This window comes from Vulpes lagopus, chromosome 12, assembly GCF_018345385.1.
Source record: "Vulpes lagopus strain Blue_001 chromosome 12, ASM1834538v1, whole genome shotgun sequence".
NCBI classification, from domain to species: Eukaryota; Metazoa; Chordata; class Mammalia; order Carnivora; family Canidae; genus Vulpes; species Vulpes lagopus.
Window position 1 is genome coordinate 55,845,715 of NC_054835.1, and position 26,841 is coordinate 55,872,555.

At 43.7% G+C, this 26,841-nt stretch overlaps 1 protein-coding gene across 1 annotated transcript; it reads right to left on the reverse strand.

Moving 5' to 3' along the window:
• Positions 1 to 64: 64 nt before the first annotated feature.
• On the reverse strand, positions 65 to 26,557 carry PRPSAP1 (phosphoribosyl pyrophosphate synthetase associated protein 1). Its single transcript, XM_041725838.1, has 10 exons — positions 26,147 to 26,557; positions 22,676 to 22,728; positions 18,438 to 18,504; positions 12,567 to 12,739; positions 11,112 to 11,227; positions 10,600 to 10,655; positions 9,881 to 10,026; positions 2,485 to 2,555; positions 1,548 to 1,694; positions 65 to 831 (listed from the first exon to the last, which is right to left on the reverse strand). Exons 1-10 carry the CDS (start codon positions 26,314 to 26,316, stop codon positions 673 to 675), a joined length of 1,158 nt encoding a protein of 385 aa, XP_041581772.1. The 5' UTR covers positions 26,317 to 26,557; the 3' UTR covers positions 65 to 672.
• Between the last annotated feature and the right edge of the window lie 284 nt (positions 26,558 to 26,841).

Here is a 26,841-nt window from a genome sequence, read left to right on the forward strand (position 1 = left end):
TTCCGCACCATCTGGATAGAAGTCAGGAGAGCGGGAGGCTCTGCAACGTTAGTGAACAGACCAGTGAGACAACAAATTCTTTTATTTGCCAGCGAAGAGCAACGCAGGTATCCAGAGATAGGACGCTACTCTCTAATCTGACCTCCTGGCTGGGGTAATGCCACAAAGGCTTCGTTGTTCACTGGCTGTAGGCACAGTAGCTTCTCAAGGAAAAATAGGGTTTTTCTACAAAAAAAAAAAAAACTTACGTGAAGTTGACTGGGGAGAGGACAACTAGAATGGAAACAGTACCAGGGCACTCAGCTTCCCTAACCAGGTTCAACACTGACACACATTTCCCACGGTGGAAATAACCGATTATTAGAGTTAAGACTTTCTGCCTTTAACTCCTTTTCAATATCAGCAAGATTTGGGGATTCTTTTCAGAAAAGTGTCTGTAACTTTTGTTTGAGGCACAGGAGGACGATGGCAGACACTTAAGGCCATGTTTCCATTAGCTCTGTCTTCCCCTTGACTATCTTAAGGCCTCCTACCTACCCAACTTGGCGAGAGACTATCTGACTTCAGGCTATTTCCAGTCCTCCCGTGAGAAGAAACACCGTGTACAGAAGTTGATGGCACTGCACTCCACATGTTTTCCTCGGGAGTTTCAGTCAAGGCAACCGTGACAGCTTAGTCATCCACAGTGATGTTTCGGAAAAGGTATGCCATGGACTCCCCATTGTGGATTCTCCGAATTGCTTCAGAAAGAATCAGACTGATATCCACCGTCTTTATCTTGGGACACTGCAGCTTCTGCACCTCATGAGGGACAGTGTTCGTCACCACCACCTGGTCATTGCAGCAACGGAAGATAAACACGGTTACTGATGTGTCCCCAACGTGGACCTGCCATCCAAGTTCCAAACTACAAAACCTTATTCCGAGTACAGTTTTTACAAACTAAACTGATCTGACTTTATACAAGACAAAGGTTACATGGTTGAACACATAAGATTATGAAGGTCCCAGTGTACTTATGCAGAAATGTAGGGTGAGCCCCAGCACGGCGCACAATGTGCACCCAATCCAGGAAGAATCCAAGTCTTGAGAGAAGGGCTACCACAGCACCAAATCATACTGAAATACGAACTACACCCGAGCACATAAAGTGAACCTTTATGAAAACAGACATCTAACTCCTACCTATACATCTGGCCCAACACAATGCTAGGCACCAAGGGCATGACTTCAGAGGTCCGTCCTCTAGAGGCGGGTTAAGCAACATGGGTGGAGCCATTTCACCATTCCCAGAAGAGACAACAGCAAATTCTAGGCCTGTTAAGAGCAGACCAACCGGGATCCCTGGGTGGCGCAGCGGTTTGGCGCCTGCCTTTGGCCCAGGGCGCGATCCTGGAGACCCGGGATCAAATCCCACATCGGGCTCTCGGTGCATGGAGCCTGCTTCTCCCTCTGCCTGTGTCTCTGCCTCTCTCTCTCTCTGTGACTATCATAAATAAATAAAAAAAAGAATTAAAAAAAAAAAAAAAAAAAAAGAGCAGACCAACCTCATCAATGGAGGACTCCTCAATCAGGCGGGGGGCCTCTGCAGACAGGATGCCATGAGTAGCCATGACGTAAATCTTGTAAGCACCTCTTTCTTTCAGGATCTCCGCAGCAGCAACAAAACTTTCCACATCATCAATAATGTCATCCTGAGGAGAGACTAGAGTTAGTAGTAAGGAGCTACCCGCCATCTCTATATCTCTATAAACAACACACCTCTCTGCTCTTCCCTGCACTTCCTTTCAGAGATCTCCAGCTGGAGATCAGAGCCACCTGCCGATTCCCGGACTGAACCTCTGGTGGCAGCAACAGAACCGTGTGGACTGTGCTTTGCGAGGCTGTCAGTACAAAGAGCAGCAAAGCCTACAGTCACGTGTAGTAGGTAAGGCTGGAGTTTGGGCCTGCCAAGACTCATTTCCCTGTTCCAAATCTCCGATTATTTCTACATAGCTGGGGTCCCATCTTTTTTTCAAGACAAAGTGAGATGAGAAGAACACAGAAATAAAGCCAGTCATTGTAATCAGGCCCGGCAAAGGCATTTAGAGCTGGGAGCAAACAGATCATGCCTAAGTACGAAGAATGAGACATTTGTTCTCATTAGTGAAAATGGAACCACTCATCTTTAGTTCATCTCGTGGCCCTAAAGCTGAAGGTTGAGCAGTCAGCTGGTCTGATGGAACCTAGACCCCTTAAGATGAAGGCTATTTATGGGGTTGAATTTTCTTATGGGAGTTCCTACGTTCTTTTTATACCTGTAGGTTATAATAATCCCTGTTCAACTATACAATAATTTCTCCTTGTCCTAAAGGAGTTTGGGTGAGAAAGGATAGATGGATCCATTTAACTCTTATCATCTTTACCAGAAGTATAATCCCAAAGTGTACAACCTACTAGGAGCCCGCAGTGTCATCTCTGCACATGAAGGACACATGACCATACCACTATGATTGCGATGCGCCCTCCAACATCTCCGACTACAGTTATTGGTGGTTTCTCTTTGGCCATCATCACTAGCAAAACAAAACAAAACACAAGATCCCAGTTAGTTCTGTGTCACTAAATAGATACAATTGCAACCTCATTCCCTGGAAGTGGTGAAAAAAAAAAATTATTAAACAAAGAAAACTCTCCTAAATGAACCTGGGGTCTCTCAGAAACAGACTGTGTAGAGCAGTGCTGTCTAATAGAAACAGGTGAGCCAAATGTCATTTTACATTTTCTAGAAGCCACATTAAAAAAGTAAAAAGGGGGTGCCTGGCTAGCTCAGTCAGTGGAGCACACAACTTTTCATCTCAGTCATGGGTTCGAGCCCCCTGTTGGGTGTAGAGATATTAAAAAAATAAAATCTTTAAAAAAAAAAAAAAGAAAAAAGTGAAATTAATAGATTTTGTCTGGTATATCCAAGATGTTTTAGTATATAACTGATATGCAAATTTATTAGAGATATTGGACCTTCCCTTTCACACTAAGTCTTCGATATTTAGTGTGCATTTCACAAAGACAGCACTTCTAGCCAGCCAGCCCTGTAAAGAGCTAAGAGCCACACGTAACTAGCAGCTACTGGTCTTCGGACAGCACAAGTCCAGAGTGGCAGGCTGAGGAAGATCTTACACACACAGAAGCAGCAATGCAATGCCATGCAAAAGAAATAATTCTACTTACACGGAGACTGATAATGTAAAATAAATGCCACTCTGTAGAAAATCAAACAGGTAAAGGCTGCCAGGCACAAAGCAAGCTTTACTTCATTTTCTTCCAAAGTAACTTTATTTGGACAATGTAACCTTATTACCAGATAACTACATGATTGACATCATCAATTTCCTGGAAATTAGGGACTTGAAGACAGTAACTGACTATGACTCCATCATTTCTTCTTGATTTTTTTTTCTTTTTTTTTTTTTTTTTTTTATTTATGATAGTCACAGAGAGAGAGAGAGAGAGAGAGGCAGAGAGAGAAGCAGGCTCCATGCACCGGGAGCCCGATGTGGGATCTTGATTTTTTTTTAAAGATTTTATTTATTCATGAGAGACACAGAGAGAGAGAGAAGCAGAGACAAAGGCAGAGGGAGAAGCAAGCTCCATGCAGGGAGCCTGATGTGGGACTGGATCCTGGGACTCCAGGATCACGCCGTGGGCCGAAGGCAGGCGCCAAACCGCTGAGCCATCCAGGGATCCCCTCTTCTTGATTTTTTTTAAGGATTTTATTTATTTATTTGAGAGAGAGTGAAAGGGCGTGAGTGCGGGAAGCAGACTCCTACCCACCGCCCCCTGAGCAGGGAGCCTAAAGTGGGGATCGATCCCAGGACCCTGGAATCGTGACCTGAGCGAAAGCAGACACTTAACCAACTGAGCCATCCAGGCGCATCCATTTCTTCCTAATTTGATTGGTCCTTAAAGTACAGGCTTCCTATCTCACTACACAATTTATACCTAGAAAAGGCCCATCTGTGTACAAACCTAACTCCAAAATAGAGAAGGGAAGTAAGAATTCACCCTCAAAAGAAGGTTAGCAAACAGAGAGAGAGAGAGAGAGAGAGAGAATATTTCATTAGAATAGACTAAGTATCCTACTTTTAAAGCTTTTTATTATTCTGAAATATTAAACCAGTAGTGGGAGAGGGACATAAGAATAAAACTCAGGGTAATTCTCTAGGTTAGCAGCTATCAGCAAACAAACCACTTTAGCAGATTCTTATCCACAGGTACCATAAATCTCAAAGAACAGGCAGATCTTTCTACATACCAGCAAATCAGCCGAGCTGAAATCCAGTACTATTTTATTGGCAGATTTGAATCAACATTTCCTGATTTCCCATCCCAGAAACAAGGGCATTTTTTTTTTTTTAATTAGGGCAGTCAAAAGGCTCTGCATATAAGTATCGTTTGGTAGTATTTAGGTAAAGACGGAGAAGATAAACCATCAGCATTAGGAAAGCTTCCCTAAACTGTCTTTATATTAAACCATGTAGTAAACGGTTGTGCTGACCTACCCACTTCTCAAAGAGATGTGGCCCCTTTTCTTGGCCATTTTCCTCTGTAAAAAGAGAAAAAAGATTGCAAGCCAGTATCCCTCAAAGACCAATAAAAATTCAGCTCTAGTTTGATGTGGAAAACATGTCACAGTACTCCTCCTTACTACTCTGTAACTTTGTTTCTCCCAAAAAGCTTATCAGTGTGGAATGAAAAACACAGGCATGGCTAGGATGGAGGCTTAAAAGGTTTTTAAAAAGCAAGCATCTTTTCCGGTATGTTCATTCCCTGTTCATTACTAATTTTAGGATCTGGATAAAACTGAACGTACAATTTGGTGGCTACTGGGGCACCTGAGTGGCTTGATGGCTGTGTGTCTGCTTTTGGCTCAGGTCGTGATCCCGGGGTCCTATGATCAAGTCCCGCATCAGATTCCCCACAGAGTCTGCTTCTCCTTCTGCCTAAGTCTCTACCTCTCTCTGTGTATCCCTTAAATAAATAAATAAAATCTTAAAAAAAAATTTTTTTAGTGACTACTAAGAAACAGAGACAGACTTTATTAATAGGGTCAAGGGAAACGAACAGTACATCACAGGCTAAAAACAAAAGTCCCAAATTTTCTAAGCTTACCCCCCCACCAAAAAAAAAAAACAAAAAAAACAAAAAAAAAAACACTGAAAATTCAAAATTATCAGAAGTAATGTATGTACTGGAGATTAAGGATAAAGGGTGCTAAAACTACCCTATGTTTAAGAATAAATGAATTCTGCACCATTGTTTATGGCCAGAAATCACAAACTGTACCAACTTACTGTAGTGAAAATGTCAAGTTATCAAATGACCTCAAATCTAGGAGAAAGCAGGAAATTATCTTTTGCTTTTATTTATTTATTTTAAAGATTTTATTTATTTATTCATGAGAGACACGCAGAGAGAGGGGCAGAGACACAGGCAGAGGGAGAAGCAGGCTCCCTGCAGGGAGCCCCATGCGGGACTCGATCCCGAGACTCCAGGATCAAGACCTGAGCCGAAGGGAGGTGCTCAACTGCTGAGCCACCCAGGCATCCCCATATCTTTTGCTTTTAAAGTTACCATTTCCCATGTAAAATAATACTGCATTCGTAACCATCCTTAAATTTTACACTTTCTCTTACTCTCTCCCCAGAGTCAGTTAACCAAATCTTCCTCTCTTGGAATATAGGGCAAGAAAGGGCCAGGAGGAATTATTCCTTATCCGTTTTGATTTTGGTCTATTTTTAGTTCAATGGAAGGCCAAACTTTATCAACAGACTGGCATTAAAAAAAGAAGAAATAAAATAAGGTCTCCGGTAGGACTGGAACTGAAATTATCTTCAAGCCTACAACTCTATCCAGGTGCAAACAAGTCAAAACTAACATTTAAGAGATGTTCGAGGGAGCTAATGTCTGTTTTTGCTTTAGTGATGAAAATCACATCTTAATTTGTAAAATTACCAAGCCAGAAAAGTCAAGCCAAAAGAGGTGACTTTCTCTCCTTTTTGTGATCCAAACTCTTTCATTTTCACCACACGGCAAACACAGAGCAGTGCTGAGAGAGGCACCAACAGGCAATCCTTCCAAGTTCATTAGATGTCCTTGCCATCTATTACATCCTATGTAATCAATTCTATCTCATAAAACAGAAAAATTTATACAACTTCACTTTTTAAAAAAGATTTATTTATTAATGAGAGACAGAGATTGAGAGAGAGAGAGAGAGAGAGAGAGAGAGAAAGAGCGTGCGGCAGAGACATAGGCAGAGGGAGAAGCAGGCTCCATGCAGGGAGCCCAATGTGGGACCTAATTCCAGGACCCCAAGATCATGCCCTGAGCCAAAGGCAGACCACTGAGCCACCCAGGCATCCCAATACTTTTGGTCTTGTTCTAGCAGTCCAGTATCTTCATCTTCATTACAACTTTTTGAAATATTTTATTTATTTATATTTGACAGAGAGAGTGCGTGCACGCACACGCAAGCAGGAGGAAGAACAGAAGGAGAAGGAAAAGCAGGCTCGCCGCAGAACAGGGAGCCTAACTCAGGGCTTGATCCCAGGACCCTGAGATCATGACCTGAGCTGAAGGCAGACACTGAACTGACTGAGCCACCCAGGTTCCCCTCATCTTCGTTACTATTAACTAAACTATTAAAATATACTGAAGTATAACTGATAATATAAAGCATATTTAATTTGGAAAGTATAATTATACAAAACTAGCACTTTTTAAAAGCATTCTCTTGGCTAAATCTGTTAGAAGGGATCAGAAAATGATCCTATGGCCGCTGTAAAAATTGTAATGTAAACACACCAAAGGTCTATGAAGGAACATACTGCTTTATAGCATCATATAAATAAAATATTACAAGAATTTAGCAAAATAACTTTTGACCCAGTAATTTTATTTCTCATCTTTTTAAGTACATTCTGTCACTTATGAAAGAACGTAAGTGAAGGTTAGTCACAGGTAGTATCATCTAGTGCTGAGTGTACACCCCATAGCCCAAATCTTGGTTTGTAAATACCACTTTCCACTAAAAGCACTGGGGCTGCTTGTTGGAATGACTGATTCCAGGGTGAAGTAAGTACAGGATAAATATGGAACATCTAGGGCACCTGGGTGGCTCAGCAGGTGAAGCGTCTGCTTTCAGCTCAGGTCATGACCTTGGGATCCTGGGATCAAGCTCCGCATCAGGCTCCACATCAGGTTCCCTGCTCGGAGGGGAGTCTGCTTCTCCCTCTGCCATTCTCCCCTCTCACACACCCCCCTCTCAAATAAATAAATAAAATCTTTAAAAGAAATATGGAACATCTAGCTATATCAGAAAGTAAGTATCAAAAATGACAGGGACATGTCAAAAGAACACAGGAGGGGCTCAAAGGCTCTCTTTGGTCAAGTCTAAGACAATTTGGTAATAAATTTGACAATTTATTACAATAAATAGTAGCAATGGATTAGAATACCTTGGATAAACTAAGGTTCTATGAATCCATTCTGATAGAACTGAATTTCAACAGGGAAGAAAGAGAATCATAGTAATAACTGATTTGACCTAATATGAAGGAATACTCCCCAATAAAAGGATATTCTATAGAACAACTGGGCTATACTCTTCAAAAGTGTCAAGTTCATAAGAGACCAAGGACAGAGGTGCTGTTCCTGATTAAATGAGACTAAAGAGAAAGGTCAACTGAGTCTGATGTGTGATCTTTATTGGGTTCTAGGTCAGAAAGAAATGATTTTTCCTTTGCTCTGAAGGACACAGTAAGCCAAATAGTAAAATAGGAATAAGGTCTGCAGATTAGGTAACAGTACTGTAACAATGTCCATTTCCGGAGTCTAATAATTACACTGTGGTTATGTAAAAGAATATCTGTTTTTATGAAATATTTACTGAAGCATTTAGGAATACAGACATTATGTCTACAACTCACCCTCAAATGGTTCAGAAGAAAAGGATATATATATCTAAGTGCTAAATCTGGGGACTCCGAGCAAAGAGTAGAGAGAAATTCTGTATTCTTTCAGCTTTTTTCTAAGATTGCAGTTTGTTCAAAATAAAAAGCTAAAGTATGGCTCCTGAAGCTCCTGTCATTCCAAAACCTGGCTTCCCCAGCTCCTGGCTGCATCTCAGCTGCCTCGCTGGCATGAGAGATGACACAAGTAGCTCTAAGAAAATCATGCGAAAACGAAAGATCACCCGAAGATCTACTGAAGAGCTTAGATGAACTCTTGACACATAATCAGGGCTCAAAAAGTGTTTATTATTAATTGGCATTTCTTCACAGCCAAAGCCTGGAAAAACTACATGTTCATCAACAGACAACTGACTGAATAAATTGTGGTATATCCATAAAGTAGAGAACACTTATGAAACTAAAAGACCAAGAGGTATGTCCAGACTGACAGGGAAGGTCTTGAATGAGAAAAGCGAGGGGGAGAACAATGTGTCTAATATACTACCGCCGTGTGAAAATGCGAGAAAGAAGTATGTTATCTGCTTGCATATGCATACAGCCTCTAAATGGATATAAGAAACCAACTATACTGCAGATCAGAGTAGCTGGGGGTAAGTTTTTTACTGTAAAGAATTTTATACTTTTTAAATTTTGAAATATGGGGATATATTGCCTATTCAAGAACTTTAATTATGAAATCCTCAAATAAAATAAAATGCTGCAAAAAAAAATGCTGCAATACCAAAAATTTAAACTAAGACTTTATTACTTGTTTCTCTTGTATAAAAACCACTGAAGTTGGGATGTTTGGGTGGCTCAGAGGTTGAGTGTCTGCCTTCAGCTCAGGGCATGATCCCGGGATCTGGGATCGAGTCCCACATCGGGCTCCCCACAGGGAGCCTACTTCTCCCTCTGCCTGTGTCTCTGCCTCTCTCTATTTATTTGCTCATGAGAGAGAGAGACAATCTTTAAAAAAAAAAAAAAAAGTTACATGCCTTTCCAACTGAGCCAGCCAGGCGTCCCATCTTGGTATTTTTAGGTAATTGAATGGGATTGCATTGGTTTCCCCTTTTGTTAAAGGAGATGGTGTTACATTCACAGACTCCATAAGGACAACTGAACTAATCTGGGTAGCACTTAGCATTCAGAGTGTGAAATAATTTTAGCTTTAGCTAAAACGTTGTATGTGTGATGGTGTGAATCTTAAACTTTTATATTTTGGGAGGGTGGGTGATAGTAACCACTGACTATATACCAGGCTCTGGGATCCCAGTAACTTTTAGCACTTATTTTAATAATACAACCCTTTGACCTGATACCTGACTAACTTGTTATTAATCCAGCAGTGTGGAGGCTATTTCTTTCCATGGATTTTGAGTGGTAATAACTGGCATTCTATACCAGAAGATAACAGTATGCTTTTTAGAGGAATCTCTAAAATTTGTATCTATTTGCCATGCTCCATAAACATACAGAGATTAATAAGGTGGGGAAATATCAGAATGGTTATACCTCCAACAGGTTACTTCAGACGGGCTCCTGTCAGAGGTGTAAACATTCTAACTTTTTTATCCTATCAAATTGCCATCAATTGGCACATGCAGGGGGCCCAATGTGGGACTCAATCCCAGGACCTCAGGATCACGCCCTGGGCCGAAGGCAGGTGCTAAACCACTGAGCCACCCAGGCGTCCCATGTATGTGACTTCTGATCTCGGGGCTATAAGTTCAAGCCTCATGCTGGGTGTAGAGATTACTTAAATATAAAAATCTTTAAAAAGCAAAAGACCAAGATACCATTCATCCATATACGTATTAACTTCTAGCCATTCATATTATTAAAACTTTCTTCGATTTACATGTGAAATAAGAACATAGAGCTAATCTTACAGGGCAACTCCAGACCCGGGTGGACAGTAGCATTTTTGACCATCGGGGGAGAATGGCGACCATCATCCATGTCCAGCTCTGTACACTGAGCTTCTCCGTGGATCACAGCTAACCCCAGACGCAGTCTCTCAGCATATGACTGGGCCCTACGAGAAAACAAGAAACGGAAATTCATGGAAAGAAAACCCAAGTGTCACTATCTCATCACTTTATTAATCATCAAATGAAAACATCATCTGAACTTTTACAGACACACAAAGGAATGATTTAGGCAATTCAGGAGATGGGGCCTAGACCAGCCTCAAGAGGCACAGGAGTTGAGATGTGGACCAGCATCTGATTGTACATGATTCTGTTTCTCTGCTTTGTCCAATATTGTAACACTCATCTTCAGAAGATGGAACCTTGTTCAAAAAAGGTCTCTTAAAAACCATTGCCTGAAAAATGCTCATGGCCCTCTGTTTTCCTTTTCCTGAGAATCTGAAGGAAGAACTTCCTTTTCTCCTACAGGAAGGAAAACCGGGTAATTCAGGGACCGCCTTGTATTGTTTGGAGACTAGCGATAAAGCCCTGGTGGGAACAGGACAATACCGTGGGGGAAAGCTGGAGCCAATGAGCTTTTCCAGGCCAACATGATTACACGCTCTGAGTTCCCAAACAGCTCATTTTGACTTCAGAAGCACCCAAAAGGAATTTTTATGAATGTCCAACATATTTACCTTTTGGCAGCATCAGGAGACTTAGCTACTATGACTGCATTTCTGTAATTTGGAATCTAGATTTGAAGGAAAAATAAGAAAATACTGAAAAGTTATCACAAAGTAACACCTGGGTGCTGGTGTGACACTTTTCCCTCACGTAACAATGATCCATACTAGCAATCAAATACTCTAGAGTTTCACTTACACGTTTAAAATTTAACACTTATCAATTAACATCATTGCAAAAGTACTGCTACATCAAGAAGATTAAAAAATAATTACTTCTTAACACCTTCATTTAAGAAAACATAAGCAAATTGCTAAAGATACTTAGAAGGAAATCCATTTTTAATGGCTTTAAAAAATATGATCGTCCATGCCTACATGCTGACCCTATCTGGCTGCCTCAGGCACTGAGACTTAAGGGAAAGACCATCTGATGTGCCTTTCAATATTGAAATCTGATACCAGAGAAAAACTACATAGGGTCTCTTTTGAGGACAATGGGGTGTTTGCTGGTGGCTCCTCACTTCTTCCTGGATATACTGAAGCAGGAAAGGTGAGGCTCTAAGGTTGTCCACGGGAAAGCTGAAAAAGCCTTGTATTTCCTTTTGATGAAGATCCATAGTGATAATGTGAGTTAAACCTGAAATTTTAAAACAAAAAATTACAACGTTCACCCCTACAAGTTAATGGCCACAGTGGACATAAACTAGACGCCCACTCCTGTTTCCTAACCGAAGCCTGAAAGCAGGGACTGTGTTGTGGACAAGCACATTAGTCATAGACTTCATCTGGAGCCTCAACAACACTTAGTGAGCTCAGAATGTTGTCAAGCCTCATGTCAAAGAGCCTATGACCTTCCACATGGAGAGAGAGCTAGAGCAGAGAGGAAGGTCCTCTCCTATACTATCCTAACTAGCTTGGTCCTGAAAATTAAGAAAAATCAGGCACAAGCAAAAATATGAATATGTAAAGTTAGAAAACATGGAAGAAGTAATGGGTGTAAAAAATAGGCCTTGACTAAAGACTCTAAGAAGTGTTAAAGGCCTGTGGCTAGAGCAGAAGGAATTAAGAATATGAAAGCTAAATAATACATGTATTAGGAGATAAAATCCATATACCACAAAGGTAAGATAGTGGAGAGTTTGGAACAATTTCTCAATGTCATAAAAGAATGAGTCAAGAAGTATTCTTATAGAAAAAAGATGACAGACATACTCTTATAAGCAGTCGTGAACAAAAAAGGTACATATATAAAAACACTACAGATAATCAAAGGTTACTGCAAACCCTCTAGAGCAAAGAACCAGTAATTACCCGTTCCTCCCCAAACAGCTACACATCTTGAGAGAGGATGGAATCCAAATGTTTCTCAGGACTTGAATGTATATTAGAGTTTTTAAGTAAACACGCCAGGCAAATAAAATCCCAATTACCATCAGGTGTTATTACATTTGATTCACGGGCCAGAAAGTATGTTGCCGCTACAAAAACAGAATAAAAGCAATGAAAATGAGCTGCTATTCAGAAAGACAGTCAGGAGGGGAAGAAAGGAGTACTACATAAACTGGAGAAGCCGCGGAAGAAAAACCCAGTTTAAGACTACGTACAAAAACAGCAGCTAGCTAACCAAGGCAAATACGTAAATCTACACCTGAAGCTCGAAAGATCCCATTAGGACGCCAGGATCACAGCTAAAGTTTTCATGAGAAGATGAGATGGGGCAGAATGATGAGAAAGTCCAGGATTAGAGGAGAGACAACGTCACTGTCAAGTTAAGACAAAGAGGAGAGGAACACATGAGAGTTCATACCTAAGCTCACACACCCCTAACCAGAACTATCAAAAGGAAACAGGAAGGAAGTAATTAGTGAACAACACTTAAGAGAGAGGCCCCAAATTAGCTGAGGTAGGGACTAATGTCAAGCAGAAAGAGTCCTAAGTGACAGGGCGGGCTCCCCGGGGCCTGCGTCCACACTCACCTGCTTTCGCCAGCATGGACGCCAGGAGCTTGCACACAATGGAACCCCTCTTCCGCATCTTGCTTTGCTTGCTGTAGGGGAAGTACGGGATGACTCCGATAATGTTCCTGGCACAGGCAGTCTTCAGCGCGTAAGCCATGATCAGCAGCTCCATCACAGCGGTGTTCACATCTCTGAAACAGTCGACATTTGTATTTGGGGGGTTAGTTTCATTCATCAACCCCTAAAAAAGATGGAAAAGTCAGCCCAAGAAATGGGCTGCCAAGATGGGCGTCATGGGCCTTTTGTCACCACACTGGCTTATGATGGCACCTCACAAATCCAGAGGAAAGCTTCTGAGCTCTTCTTTTTAGCTGCGCTTAGGTAAATCCACAGCAGTTATCCACGCTCACCTCTGCCTGGATCTTCTGTCAATGACACGGTCGCTGGAGTGGCATCGGAGGAGACATCAACTGCTGGCCAGGGGGAACCAGCAGCCGCTGGCACCGTCCAGGGACGGCAGACTCAGGCCAGCGCACCGGCCCCCTGCTTCCTGTGACTGCCAAGGGAAACCCACTGCCCCTGCTAGTTAGCTGCTATCTCCAGAAAGGATGTGTTCTCCGTTCTTCACGGGGTAGAGGGTAGGGTAGAGGATGGGGAGGTCTTGGAACTAAGTTTTCAAAAATTGCCTCATCCTTTTTTCCTCAAGATACACAGATGCCCAACAAAGATTACCCAGAGAGACAAAAAGAGGAATCTGAAAGACATTCGAAGGCTACTTCCAGTTTTAATGAATGTGGATTGCTACCTTTTGCCAAGGCTGATTGAGCCTAATGTGGGCTCTGCCCTTAAAAAAGGTGAGAACCAGGTCACCTGGGTGGCTCAGTCTGTTAAGCGTCTGCCTTTGGCTCGGGTCATGATCTCAGGGTCCTGGGATCAAGTCCTGCAATGGGTTCCCTGTTCAGTGGAGAGCCTGCTTCTCCCTCTCCCTCTGCCCCTCCTCCCCACTTGTGTTCTCACATGCTCTTCTCTATCCCTCGCCCCTCCCAAATAAATAAATAAATAATCTTCAAAAAAAAAAAAAAAGGTGAGAGCCTTAGGGCAGAGGGAAGGTCATCAGTGAGGCTTCAAGCTGAGTGCCTTGCATCACTCTACCCCATGTCACCTGGGAAGGTCTGAGACTAGAGCCAAAAGTGGCCCTAACAGGGTCCTCCCTGGGTTTCAGAGAATGGGGCTCCCACACTCATGACTATATCCTCAAAAAAGAGAAAAAAAAATGAGGTGAGAACCTTGAAATCCTTCAGGATGCTCTTCTAATGCTCAACCCTCCCTCTCCAGCCTCTTCCTACCCCTCTTGGATTATCCAAGAGTCCTCAGACACCCACCCTTTTGGGTAAGGAATGTATCTCCCCTGCCTTCCCAAAAAAGAGGATCATTTCCCATGTCTTGGTTTCTATCCATGTGAGGAGGCTCTCAGGTGTCCTTAAACTGTCTGCTACATAGCAGTGATGCTGCCCTCATTTATAGCAAAATGGAGAGCTTGCCATCAACATAGCAGACGACTTTATAATGCTTAGGTAGGTAAATGAAATACTCCTCACGAGATTGCTTCTTAGCCTGAAGGACAGAGAGGCCATTTTCCCAGTCTCTCTGCCTCTCTCCAAGGGCGCCCATCCTTAGCGCACCTGGGCGTGAGACACTGCAAAGACATTCCTGCCCTCTGACAAGAATGTGTTTTCCACATCCACATTCAACTTACAGAACACGAGCCTCACCTTTGTAATTCGGGTTTTTTTTTTTTTGTAAGTTCAGGGTTCTGTCATAAAAGCATTTCTTGCAGCGGGTAGATATAACTGACTCAGGACTCGACTTGATACCTTTCAGACTGCTGATAGGTTACATTGTTTTCCAGATGTTTCCTTCCTCTGAAGTAAATTGGAGCACCTTTCCTCCTCACACTCCCAAATCAATAATGTCCCAAGTCTGGCATCAAAAAGTTAGAGGACACACAATCTCTTGGTAAAATCAGGAGAAAATACTCATCAAACACTTTCAAGGTACTTGGGAATTCATTACACTTGGTCATTTTTAGTTCATTCATATATTCAACAAATACTTATTGAGCAAAGTGAATCAGGCACTGTGTTAGGTGCTGGAGATAAAATGGCAAAGCCGACCACATTTCAAGAAAATGCCAGAGGCCCACATTGGATCACCTTTGTGGTAATCATTTGTCCCAAGAAAGAACACATCTAACTCAGTGTGCTGCCTCCCAAAGACTTCTATACTTGATTCTGCAGAGGGGAGAGCTTCCTTTCCCCCATCCGATCACCTAAATTGATGCCTTGTAGGTTCTGAATGTTAAGCTGGAAGGCTGCATAGCCCTTGGAGGACAGTGTGTGTGTAAATACTTCAGGAGTCCGTATTTAGACTGAACACCAGGCATCATATACACCATAGCAAAGTCCTCTTCTGCATATAGACTGTTTGACAATGTTAGAAGTACAATCAGAGCTTCCTTAACGTTCCACTGGTGTGCTAGTGTGTGGCACTGTAAAAGCTCCGCTGGCCACGGTTTCTTACCAGATCTCAATGCCAACAATATACTCAGAATGAAGTTAATTTAATAGATTCTGGAAGAGTATCTGTCCAGGTGGTGGGCTTTTATCTAGCTTTGTGATAGCATTTATAATACACAACCACGGTCTACAATGAGGTTTCGACAACACACCACAAGGTGGGCTCAGAGAGTAAGATGTTAATATAACAAGATGAACCATTTCAGAAGGGCCTTGATTTCAGCGTAACTCTTCTTACATTAATTACTTATTTCTGCCATGAGGGTTCATTTTCTACCTTTTCCTCTTCCTAATGACCTATGCCTAGGGATTCAACATCCTCCAGCTCAAGGCTAAGGAAAGCCTTCCACGCCCCACCCTTTTGGTCAGGAAGGCAACAAAAGAGCCTTTGTCACATTGGCTTTCCCCATTCACTGCCAGACTAGGCAAACTGGACACCAGGCAGTTAATCTGTGGGCTAGCAGGGTGAAGAGAAGTTGGCTGGCAGCCTCTGCTTTGTTTATCTGTTCCCTAAGACTGTTCCAAGTACATCCTGGCTAGTTCTTGTAGTCTTTGTATCTAAGTAGGACAATCTTAATTGTTTACCGACTCATTTTTTAAAGATTTATTTATTTATGAGAGACACAGAGAGAGAGGCAGAGACACTGGCAGAGGGAGAAGTAGGCTCCCTGCAAGGAGCCCGATTCGGGACTCGATCCCAGGACCCCAAGATCATGACCTGAGCCAAAGGCAGATGCTCAATCACTGTGCCACCCAGGCGCCCCGGACTCATTTTTCTTTCCCCTAAGATAATCACATTCTATATTAAATTTGACCCTTACTGCTCTGTCATTTTTTTTTTTTTAAGATTTTTATTTATTTATTCATGAGAGACACAGGCAGAGGGAGAAGCAGGCTCCATGCAAGGTGCCTGATGTGGGACTCGATCCTGGGTCTCCAGGATCACACTCTGGGCTGCAGGCGGTGCTAAACCGCTGCGCCACCAGGGCTGCCCTGCTCTGTTGTTTTTGATAGACAAAGACAAATGTAAGGAAACAGACATGGTCTATACCCATCAATTGAACTGAGCAGGACTGCAAAGACAGGCCAACACCATAGATGGAAGTCAGAACCATGGGGATCCCTGGGTGGCGCAGCTGTTTGGCGCCTGCCTTTGGCCCGGGGCGCGATCCTGGAGACCCAGGATCGAATCCCACATCAGGCTCCCGGTGCATGGAGCCTGCTTCTTCCTCCGCCTGCGTCTCTGCCTCTCTCTCTCTCTCTGTGACTATCATAAATAAATAAAAGTTTAAAAAAAAAAAAAAAAAAAAAAGGAAGTCAGACCATGAGTTGATGGGGTAGGATTTCCCCCACTCATCACCTCAAGAATTAATCATTTGCAGCAAATAAGTTGTAAATGTGCTTTAATGACCCTTCTTAGTCCCATCAACACACAAGAGCTTCTAACATAATCACGGAAATTGTCCTTCAAGAAACACTTGGTAAGCTTCATATCCATTTTACTTCCTTCCTTTGCTCAGTATATTTGGAAGCTCCCTGAATATCACACATTTCAATCATGCAACATAATCACTTCATTCAGAATGGCTTTTTGCCATTTCCAAATAATTAAATCCACCCTCAGTAATCAAAAATTTACATAACTGGAGTAGCCAAAAGAAATAGGCTGCAAGTGGTTTCGGAAGGTTAGGCCCACCAGCAAACAGAAGTGAGGATGACGCAGCCTTACCCTTCGCCAAGGACAAAGGCCAGGGAAGAAGCACACCAGAGGGTAGCCTCGTGGGGTGTCCAAGCCCCTCACTACATGCATTTTACTCCCAGGCAAGACCTTCAGGTCTCCCCCTTTTTCCAAGATCCAGATCAAACAAAAGCACGAGATAAAAAGAGTGCCATGACCAGGAGGTAACCAGCACAAAATTAAAACTGCTGGAGGACAAGAGGGCCATCAGAAGTAGCCATCATCACTGTACTCTATTGCCAACACTACAAGGGCATGGATCCTTATACCCAGCAATTCCGTTTCCTGGAATCTTCCGAGGTATTTGCCTAAATCTTCCGAGGTATTTGCCTAAACAGATAAATATGACATATGTGAAGGGTTATTGCCTCAAGCACCTTCTAGAGGCTATTGATGACTGATTCACCTTCCCACAGGGGAGGGAGGGGCTGAGTTCCAACCCTCTCAGCTGCTGATTGGTCCCTCAGGCAAAGAACCCCATTTCAAGGTTATCTAGGGGCTTCCAAAAAAACACCTCTGGTGCTGTTGACAGGATGCTTGTTAAATAAAAGACACCTTTATTGCTTTTAGCCCTTAGGAAATTCCAAGGGTTTTAGGATCTCAGCACCAGGAAAGGGAGGAAGACAAAATATATTTTTCTAATTTTTTTTTTTTTAATTTTAAGTAGGCTCCACGCCCAAGGTGGGGCTCGAACTCACAACTTTGAGATCAAGAGCCACATGCTCTACCAACTGAGCCAGCCAGGCTCCCACAAATATATATTTCTTTTTACAAGTCACACTGTCACTGAGGCTAAAAATAGCTTCCGTGCCAGATTTGGTTTAAGGATGAAAGATGATACACATAAATGGTTGCACACTGCTGGCATTTAGTGCCAATCTCATTACTAACACAGTCTCAGGAATCTAAATTAACCAAGACACGACGATCTGCATTTTTCAAAGACACACATAGCCTTACTACCCCATTCTCTGAGAAGGGATGAGAGGAGATAATCCCACATGGAAGGTCACCCTCAGGTAGGCTAGGATTTCCCCTAAGGGAAGGAAGGGTGGCAGATGCTATCTACAATACAGACAGCTAGAAATGGGCCACTGTGGAAAGAACAAACGAAAGAAAAAAATACAAAGAAAAAAATAGTGTCAAGATGGTCAAGAAAGAAAGAAAGAAAGAAAAAGAAAGAAAGAAAGAAAGAAAGAAAGAAAGAAAGAAAGAAAGAAGGAAAGAAAGAAAACAACAGTGTCAAGATGGTCTTGATGAGTATAAATCAGCAGCAGTTATGCACTGCGTTTAATAACAAAAAGCTTTTTAGCAAAGCTGAGCAGACATGGACCAGGTTCAGGGAATACCAAGCGGTTTAAAGCCTGGAGAGGAGGATCAAATAGTAAGTACAGTGTGACAAACAGGGTAGGAATGTCAAAAGCCTACAACTGGGTTTTGGGAAGCATTTAGTTTAAAACGCGTATACATTTATAGTGAAAGGAAACTCAATTGTTGTTAATATGATAACACCATGAATTCTATCACTATGATTTTTAGAGGAAAGGGGGTACATAAAGTTGTGCTCCCTCTTACCTGGGTATTGTCTGTATGATGAAAATATCTTGGCCACGAACAGATTCTTTTATTTCAACTCTTGTTTCTGAAAAATAAGAGTTCTGTAGTTTAAGAAAAGCACTTCATGATACAATAATTAGGCAGCATCTAGAAGTAGAGATGAATCTAAACCAACACTTCATCTAGTGCACCAAAATAAATTCTGAATAGATCTCAGGATGACAAGTATGTATACAAAAAATGTGAAGCTAAAGGGAAAATAAGGCAAAAATACACCAAAAGGCAAAAGTAACACAAACAGGTCCACAGAAAATCTCAGGGTTCAAAAAGGAAAATTTATCACCAAAATAAGACAAGATGCTTGGGGAAAAGTCTTTTACAGCAAATAAAGAGGTCAAAGGTTAACATCCTCCTTTCAACAAATGCTGAGGCCTCCTTGGTGCCAGGCCCTGTCCTTGGGAGAACCTAGACCAAGTGTATGAAGACCAATCCAGGAGACACAGGAGACACAAAGGCTGGCAGACTTTTCAGGCCAATGTGCCAGAAAAGACCAGGAGACAGGGCACCTGTCTGGCTCAGTCGGGAGAACAGGTGACTCTTGACCTCAGGGTCAAGAGTTCAAATTTCTTTCTTCTTTCTTTCTTTTCTTTCTTTCTTCTTTCTCTCTCTTTCTTTTTTTCTTATTTATTCATTCATGAGAGACATAGAGAGAGAGGCAGAGACACAGGCAGAGAGAGAGGCCCTCCATCCCAGGACCCCAGGATCACACCCTGAGCCAAAGGTAAACACCCAACCACTGAGCCACCCAGCTACCCCAGGATCAAAAGTTCAAACCCAACGATGGGTGTGAAGAGAAAAAGAAAGGAAAGAAAAGAAAAGAGAAAGAAGAGAAAGAAAGAACGAAAGAAAGAAGTAAAGAAAAAGAGAGGTGCCTGGGTGGTTCAGTCAGTTGAGTGCTGACTCTTGGTTTCAGCTCAGGTGGTGATGTCATGGGGAGTCCACTTGAGGACTCTCTCCCTGTGCCACTCACTCCACTCCTGCATACTCTCTCATGGTGTACTCCCTTTCTCAAATAAATGAATCTTGAAAGGAAGAAAGAAAAAGAGAAAAAAAAGAGGAAAGGAAAGGGAAAGGGAAAGGGAAAGGGAAAGGAAAGGAAAGGAAAGGAAAGGAAAAAGACCAACAGATAGGACACCTGGGTGGCTCAGTGGCTGAGTGTGTCTGCCTTCGGCTCAGGGCATGATCCTGGGGTCCTGGGATGGAATCCCACATTAGGCTCCCTGCGTGGAGCCTGCTTCTCCCTTTGCCTGTATCTCTGCCTCTGTCTTTCATGAATAAATAAATACAATCTTTAAAAAAAGAAAAGAAAAAGACCAGGAGACAGAATAATGGGGCTCAGAGAATAACGGCCTCACTGCAAGCTAGGATGTATACCGAGGAAGGGAGCATGGAACACCCAGAGATGTGAGGGCAGATGGCCAGTCAGCCCCCTGGAGAGTACAGTGAATGAGGGAGGGAGGGAGGTCAGGTAGCCAGCGGGGGCCAGACCATGCAGGAGTCTGGACTTCATTCTCAGGACAGGAGAGCCACTGGAGGAGTCGAGAATGGGAGGGGGTGTGATCTCTAGCTGTTCGTGAAGAGAACAGGAGGGCGACAGTGGCAGCAAGGAGTCCCCCACGCACCAACGGTAGGCCGGGCCAGAGGATCTAGGATGAGCAGTGAGTGGACAGAGCTCAGATCCCAAAAGGTCCTGTGTGATCGCTAGGGAGAGCGGACTCTGGAGAGCAGGATTTCAGTGGAAATAATAAAACATTTGCATTTTGGAAACATCCTGGTGGCCTAGGGAGACTGAAATGGAGGTAGGAAGGCCTGTCAGCAAGCTACTGCAACAAGCCGCAGAGAGAGGGAGCGAGGGAGAGGAGGCTTAGAATAGTGATGGGAAGATGGAGAACAAGGTCTTCATTTTTTTTTTTAAGATGTCTTAAAGATTTGAGAGAGAGTGTGTGCACCTGCACATGAGCAGGGGTTGGGGGGGGGGGGAGAAAGAGAATCCCAAGTAGACCCCTCCAGCTGATCGTGGAGCCCAAGGTGGGCTCAATCTCAAGACTCTGAAACCATGACCTGAGCCCAAACCAAAAGTCAGATGCTTAAATGACTGAGCCACCCAGGCACCCTGATAAAATGAATAAATAAATTCTTAAAAAAAAAAAAAAAAAAACAACCTGCCTTCTCTTCTAGTGCATATTTTCAGGAGGTTCCCAAACGCCATCACCATACATTAAAATTGTTATTGCTAAGTAAACTAGCTCACTTATCTGCATTCACCTTCAGGCTTTTTTTTTTTTTGGTGGTGGTGGGAGGGTTCTTTTAAAGACTTTTACTTAAAAAAAATTTATTTATTCATGAGAGACAAAGACAGAAGCAGAGACAGAAGCAGAGAGAGAAGCAGGCTTCATGCAGGGAGCCTGACGTGGGACTTGATCCCGGGACTCCAGGATCATGCCCTGGGCGGAAGGCAGACGCTCAACCGCTGAGCCACCCGAGTGTTCCTAAAGATTTATTTTAGAGAGAGAGAGCATGAGCGAGTGCATGTGCAGGGGGCAGGGCAGAGGGAGGAGAATCTCAAGCAGAACTCCCCTCCCCACTGAGCATGACATGGGGCTGAATCTTACCACACCTGAGCTGAAATCAAGAGTCCACACTTGATGGTTTGAGCCACCCAGGTGCCCCCACTTCTAGGTTTTTAAATACCAATATCTCATAAAATTTCTAAAGTCACCAAGTAAAAACTAAGTGTGGGGGCACCTGGCTGGCTTAATCAGAGGAGCATGCGACTCTTGATCTGGGGGTTGTGAGTTTGAGTCCCATGTGGGGTGTAGAGATTAAGTAAATAAAACTTTAAAAAAAACAAGTTACTAAGTGTGGAAGCTGGCTGAAGGCTATCTGCGGGCTAATTATAAGAAACATGGAACTTATAACATCCTGGACCTTATGTGCTTTCCACTAAACAATCCATTACATTACCTCTTTTCAAATACTTTGCTTTTTAATTTTTTAAAAAAGATTTTTTTTATTTATTTATTTTTTGAAAGATTTTATTTATAGAGAGAGTGAGAGCACAAGCAGAGGGAGCAGCAGAGGGAGAGGGAGAACCAGACTTTCCACTGAGCAGGAAGTCCAACACGGGGTTCGATCCCGGGACCCTGTGATTATGATCTGAGCCAAAGGCAGACGCTTAACCGACTGCGCCACCCAGGCGCCCCTACCTTGCTTTTTTAGATCTTTGAACATCACTTAGGTTTTAGTAATTTATCTCCTCAAGCTACTTCTACCATAGATATACCTTAGAAAGAAGAAACGAAGCACAGAATCATAAACCTAGGCTTTCAATTTTACGAAAATAGCTCCAAATTATTTTATATTAACTTGTCTTTGCAGGGTATTATAATCTGAAGTATGCGGCCAGGGAGACTGATGATGCAGCATTCCTAGGACACTAGCCATCAACAAAGTGCTTTCAAGCATTATCTTTTAACGTTACAATTTTCCACAGGAACGCAGAGGGCAGCAAAATGGCTTATCATCCCGGGATGAGAGTCTACAAGAGACTTGAGAGAAAAATTTACAGATGAGAGAACTCAAAGATGGTTTTCAGTAAATCATTACTACCTGGTACCAGACTGCTCTTGATGCCAGTTGATTACCTAATGGTAAGATAAATGTATAAGGTACAGATAAATGTAAAAGGTACTTATCAAATGTAGCCCGATATAGAAGGAAAAACATATCCTCTACATCTCTCCTTTTTTCCACTGTATAATGACAGGACGTTTGCATTATCTTGGGGAAAAGGGAAGGAGATTAAAAAAGATAACAGAGAAAGAAATCAAGACTTGGAGGGGACTAGAGAGGGATGGCTCATACCTGGTGTTAAAGAGAAAAATGTTTGTGTTACACGTAATATTTGCCTTTTTTTTTTTTTTTTTTTAAATATTTGCCTTTTTTCATGGCAGCCCGGGTGGCCCAGCAGTTTAGCGCCACCTTCGGCCCAGGGCATGATCCTGGGGACCCTAGATCAAGTCCCTAGTCGGGCTCCCTGCATGGGGCCTGCTTCTTTCTCAGCCTTTGTCTCTGCCTCTCTCTCTTTGTGTCTCTCATGAATAAATAAAATCTTGAAAAACAAATAAATAAATAAAAACAAGTCCACTGATTAACCATAGAGAACAAAGAATGTTTAAGAAATCATTTTAACTCACCTCCATTGGTCTCTTGATAGACCACAGATTTCCCCAATTCAGCACCAAGACGCCTGTGGGGGGGAAAAGGCAATTAAGAATGGTCTTTTTCATTAAAAAACCCTCCAGTTCATACACGTATGTTTAACAAAAAGGCTAAAATAACTAGACTAGAATTCTCTCCCAAAAAACAGTTTAACGTGTGAAGAGCTACACATCTGCTACCACGCCACAAGCGGCTTCAAGTGCCTGCCACTTTGTGACAAGCTGCTTTCCCCAGGGGCCACAGCCCAAGTTTCCTGCCTAAATTCATTGTTTTCTGAATAATAACCATCTTGCAAAATCACTCCCTGACAAATGTCTGGTTATGAGCACTAGCTCCAAAACCACAAGCCAGAGGCAAAGGCCTCAGTTGTCAAAATCATACTGACTTCAGTGCCATCGATCAAATGCAGTGTGAATCTTATTTGGATCCTGATTAGAACAAACCAAGTTTAAAAAACCATTTCTGAGACAGAGAAAATACGAACAAGGACTTGATACCATATGATATTAAGGAATTCATGGTGTCACAGGTTGTGGTTTTCTTTTTTAGATTTTATTTTTAAGCAAGCTCTACACCCAACATGGGGCTTGAACTCATGACCAAGAGATAAAGAGTTGCATGCTTCACCAAATGAGCCAGCCAGGCACCTGCTGCAGGTGTTTTTAGTTAGCAGTTGGCATTACCACTTTGATGAGTGAAATGCTATGATGTAGGGATAGAACCTGTTTAGAAATACTCAGCCAGGTACACAGTGGAGCCGTGAGGGAGGACGTGGGGTTTGAGGTTCGTATTGAGGACTTCGGTGGCTTCCAGGGATTGGACGACACCTCAGATACACGGCCTTCTGGCCAAGCGCCTGTGATTTCTGACTGTTGAGCATTCTTGTAACCCAGTGCTTGCAGCTTTCCCTCAGGTTTGCTGTGGCTGAACCAAGAAAGGAGCACACACTGATTTCTACAGAAATTACGATTCCATGATAGATTTTGAGATGAAGAAGGCTGCTATCTTTCGGAGTGCAAAGTGATTTTGGAACATCAAGAATTTCTTTGGGTAATGGAAGTTTGCCACTGACCTGGTGTTCCCCAGCTATGAAACGTGAATATTGAGGTATGAAATAGTTTCTCTTGATAAAATTAACAAATAGTGTGCACAGTATGTGTAAATAAATAACTGAATGAAATTATTCCAGTCAGGCCTACAATGGAATACTATTCAGCCTTAAAAAGGAATGGGGGAAAAAAAAAGGAATGAAATTCTGATACATGCTATAATACAGATGAACCCTGAAAAAATTATTCTAAGTAAAATAAGTCAGACACAAAAAGACAAACATTGCGTGATTCTATTATAAGAGGTACTTAGAATAGGCAAATTCAGACACAGAAAGTAGAATAGAAATTACCACGGACTGGGAGGGAAGGGATAAGGGAGTCAACTGGATATGGAGTTTCTGTTCGGGATGATGAAAAATTTCTAGAAATGGATCCTGGTGATAGTTACAGAACACTCTAGGTGTACTTAAAGCTACTGAATGGTACACTTAAAAACTGTTAAATGGCACATTTTATGTTATGTATATTTTACCATAATTAAAAAAAAATACTCTTTGGGGCACCTGGCTGGCTCAGCCAGTAGAGCATGTGACTTTTGATCTCCTGGTCATGAGTTCAAGTCCCATGTCAGGTCTACTTCCTTAAAGAAAAAACAAACTCCAGCCAAAAAAAAAAAGGTGAGATGGGTAAAATAAATGAAATAAGATTAACAAAAAGTTACTAAATTGAAACTGGATGAAGGATATACTGGGGGTTAATTTTAACACACGTGTAACTTATACACATCCTGGGAATGTAACCCACCTAACTTTTTTATGGATTAAAATGCATAACCCAAAAAGTTTGAAAATCCCTGCTTGGAAGTTTAGATCCAAAAGAAATCCTGGAAATAAAATATCATAACCTCAGGGACCTTCAAACTTTGCCTAGTGGCAAAGGCCTTTTTCCAAATAAAATCTTACTCAGAAAGTCAAGATCTGAAACAGATAAAGGAAGCACTTACAAATATTATTTATAGTAATTTAAAACATTTCTGGAACAAGGCAGGGAAGAAGCTAATATTTAAAAAAGCAAAACCACTGACGTTTTAAAGGTGCCCTCCTCCCTCAGCAAGGTCACTGTGGCATATCTGACCCAAAATAAACAAACATGAGCTTTATGTTTAAAGTTAGCATTTTAGTTTGGCCTCAAAAAGCCAGATATTCATTGGGAGTTAGAAACAGAAACAAGGTAGTGGATTGCAAAAGGATTTGCTCTTCTAATCTCGCTGAAATACTCCAGCTGAAGAGAACATAGTATTACTGAGAAAAGGGGACTCTTAAATGACCCTTCCACGTTCTTGCAAACATTTACAGACTCTGAAAAATCCAGGGGAACTCTAACGTAGGTTGTTTTAAGATACAAAAATAACTTCAAATATTAAAAATACAAGCTCTTCGTTTTAGATCTTAACGTTTGTCACGAGTTTATTTGGAAAGGGCTCCTGAGGCCGTCCCTTTACATTAGAGCCCTGGGACTCTGCAGAAGAGCCAGCCAGAGAAGAGGCCAGCGGGGAGCCTCCGCTCCGCTCCGTGCTTTTATCTATATTATTTGGTATCATGCTCACAATGTTCCTGCCCAGTAGATAGCACCGTCCTTATCTTACCCAGGAAATTCAGAAAAAAATCAAATCTCTTGCCCAGTGCTGCCACAGGGCTAGTAGGTGGCAGGGCTGGAGAAGGAACCTCAGAAGCCACTTGAGATCACCGGCTTCCTGGGGATTTTTTTTTTTTTTTAAACACACGAAAGGCAGAGATTTTTCCTCCAAAATGATGGAATCTAAAGTCGACTTTAGGAAATGCGGTTAGGCTTTTATTATTCGCGGGCAACCCGGATGGCTCAGGTTCAGCCCAGGGTGTGAGCCTGGAGACCTGGCATCGAGTCCCGCATCGGGCTCCCTGCACGGAGCCTGCTTCTCCCTCTGCCTGTATCTGTGCTTCTCTCTCTGTGTCTCTCATGAATATTAAAAAAAAAAAAAAAAAAAAAAGACTTTATTATTCCCGGCACCAACTCCGACAAATTCGGCCTCCCCTGGAGTTGCCTCCTTCCCACTGCCCTCCCCTCCGCCTCCGCTTCCTGGGAGCATCCTGCGCCTTCCACCTGCAAGGCCGTGCAGCCGCCCCCCGGGGGCCGCGGTCCCCCCGCCGCCACCCGGCCGGGTCGGGAGCCACCCCCCCCCGCCCCCCGGAGACCCGGAGACCCGGGAGTGGCGACGCCGGCCCCCAGGCACCGCGCCCGGGCCGCGGAGTCGCGGCGAGAAGCCGGAGGGCGGGCGGGGCGCGTCCCCGCCGCCGGGTCGGCCCGGAGCCCCGCGGAGGGCGGCGCGCAGGGCAGGGCGCCGGGACGCCCGCTTACTCGGTGATGCGCTTGGCCAGCTCGGTGCAGGCGGCCGTGGAGTTGGCCGAGAAGACTCGGTAGCCGGTGCGGGCGGCGTTCATGGCCGGGCGGGCGGCGGGGCGGGCTCGCGGGGCGCGGAGGGTCGAGGACGCGCAGAGCGGCGGCAGCAGCAGCAGCTTCTTGGGCATCGTCCGGCCGGCGGGCGCGGGGCGGCTGCGAGGGCGCCGAGACCCCCGGCGCGGGCGGGGGCGGGGGCGCGGGCGCGGACAGGCCGGAGCCCCCGAGGGTGCGCGCAGCGGCGGCCGCCGAGGGCTGGGGCGGGACCCACGCTCGCCGCCACCGGCGTATCAGCCGCCTCCGAGCCCGGGGCGAGGACGCCGCCCCCTCTGGGCAGCGCCGAGACGCGGCCTAGAGCGTCCCGGGAGCCGCCATCTCAGGTGAGGGCGCGGCGGTGGACAACTCTCCCGAAGCTTATCCTGCCGGGGGGAGCCTCGCGAACCGCTCCGCCGCTTGCTTCCGTCGCCGCTCCGGGAGCTCTTCTGCTCTCACGCTCTCGGGCGGCGCCGCCTGGCTTGATAGCGGTCCCAGCCGCTTCCAGATTTTCTGCCAGGATCCAAAATGTCTGCGGCCGAGGCGGCTGACGCTCTAGCTCCGCGTCTCTATGCTAACACGGCCGAGCGGCCGGCGGGGCTGGAACGCCCAGCTGGGATTGA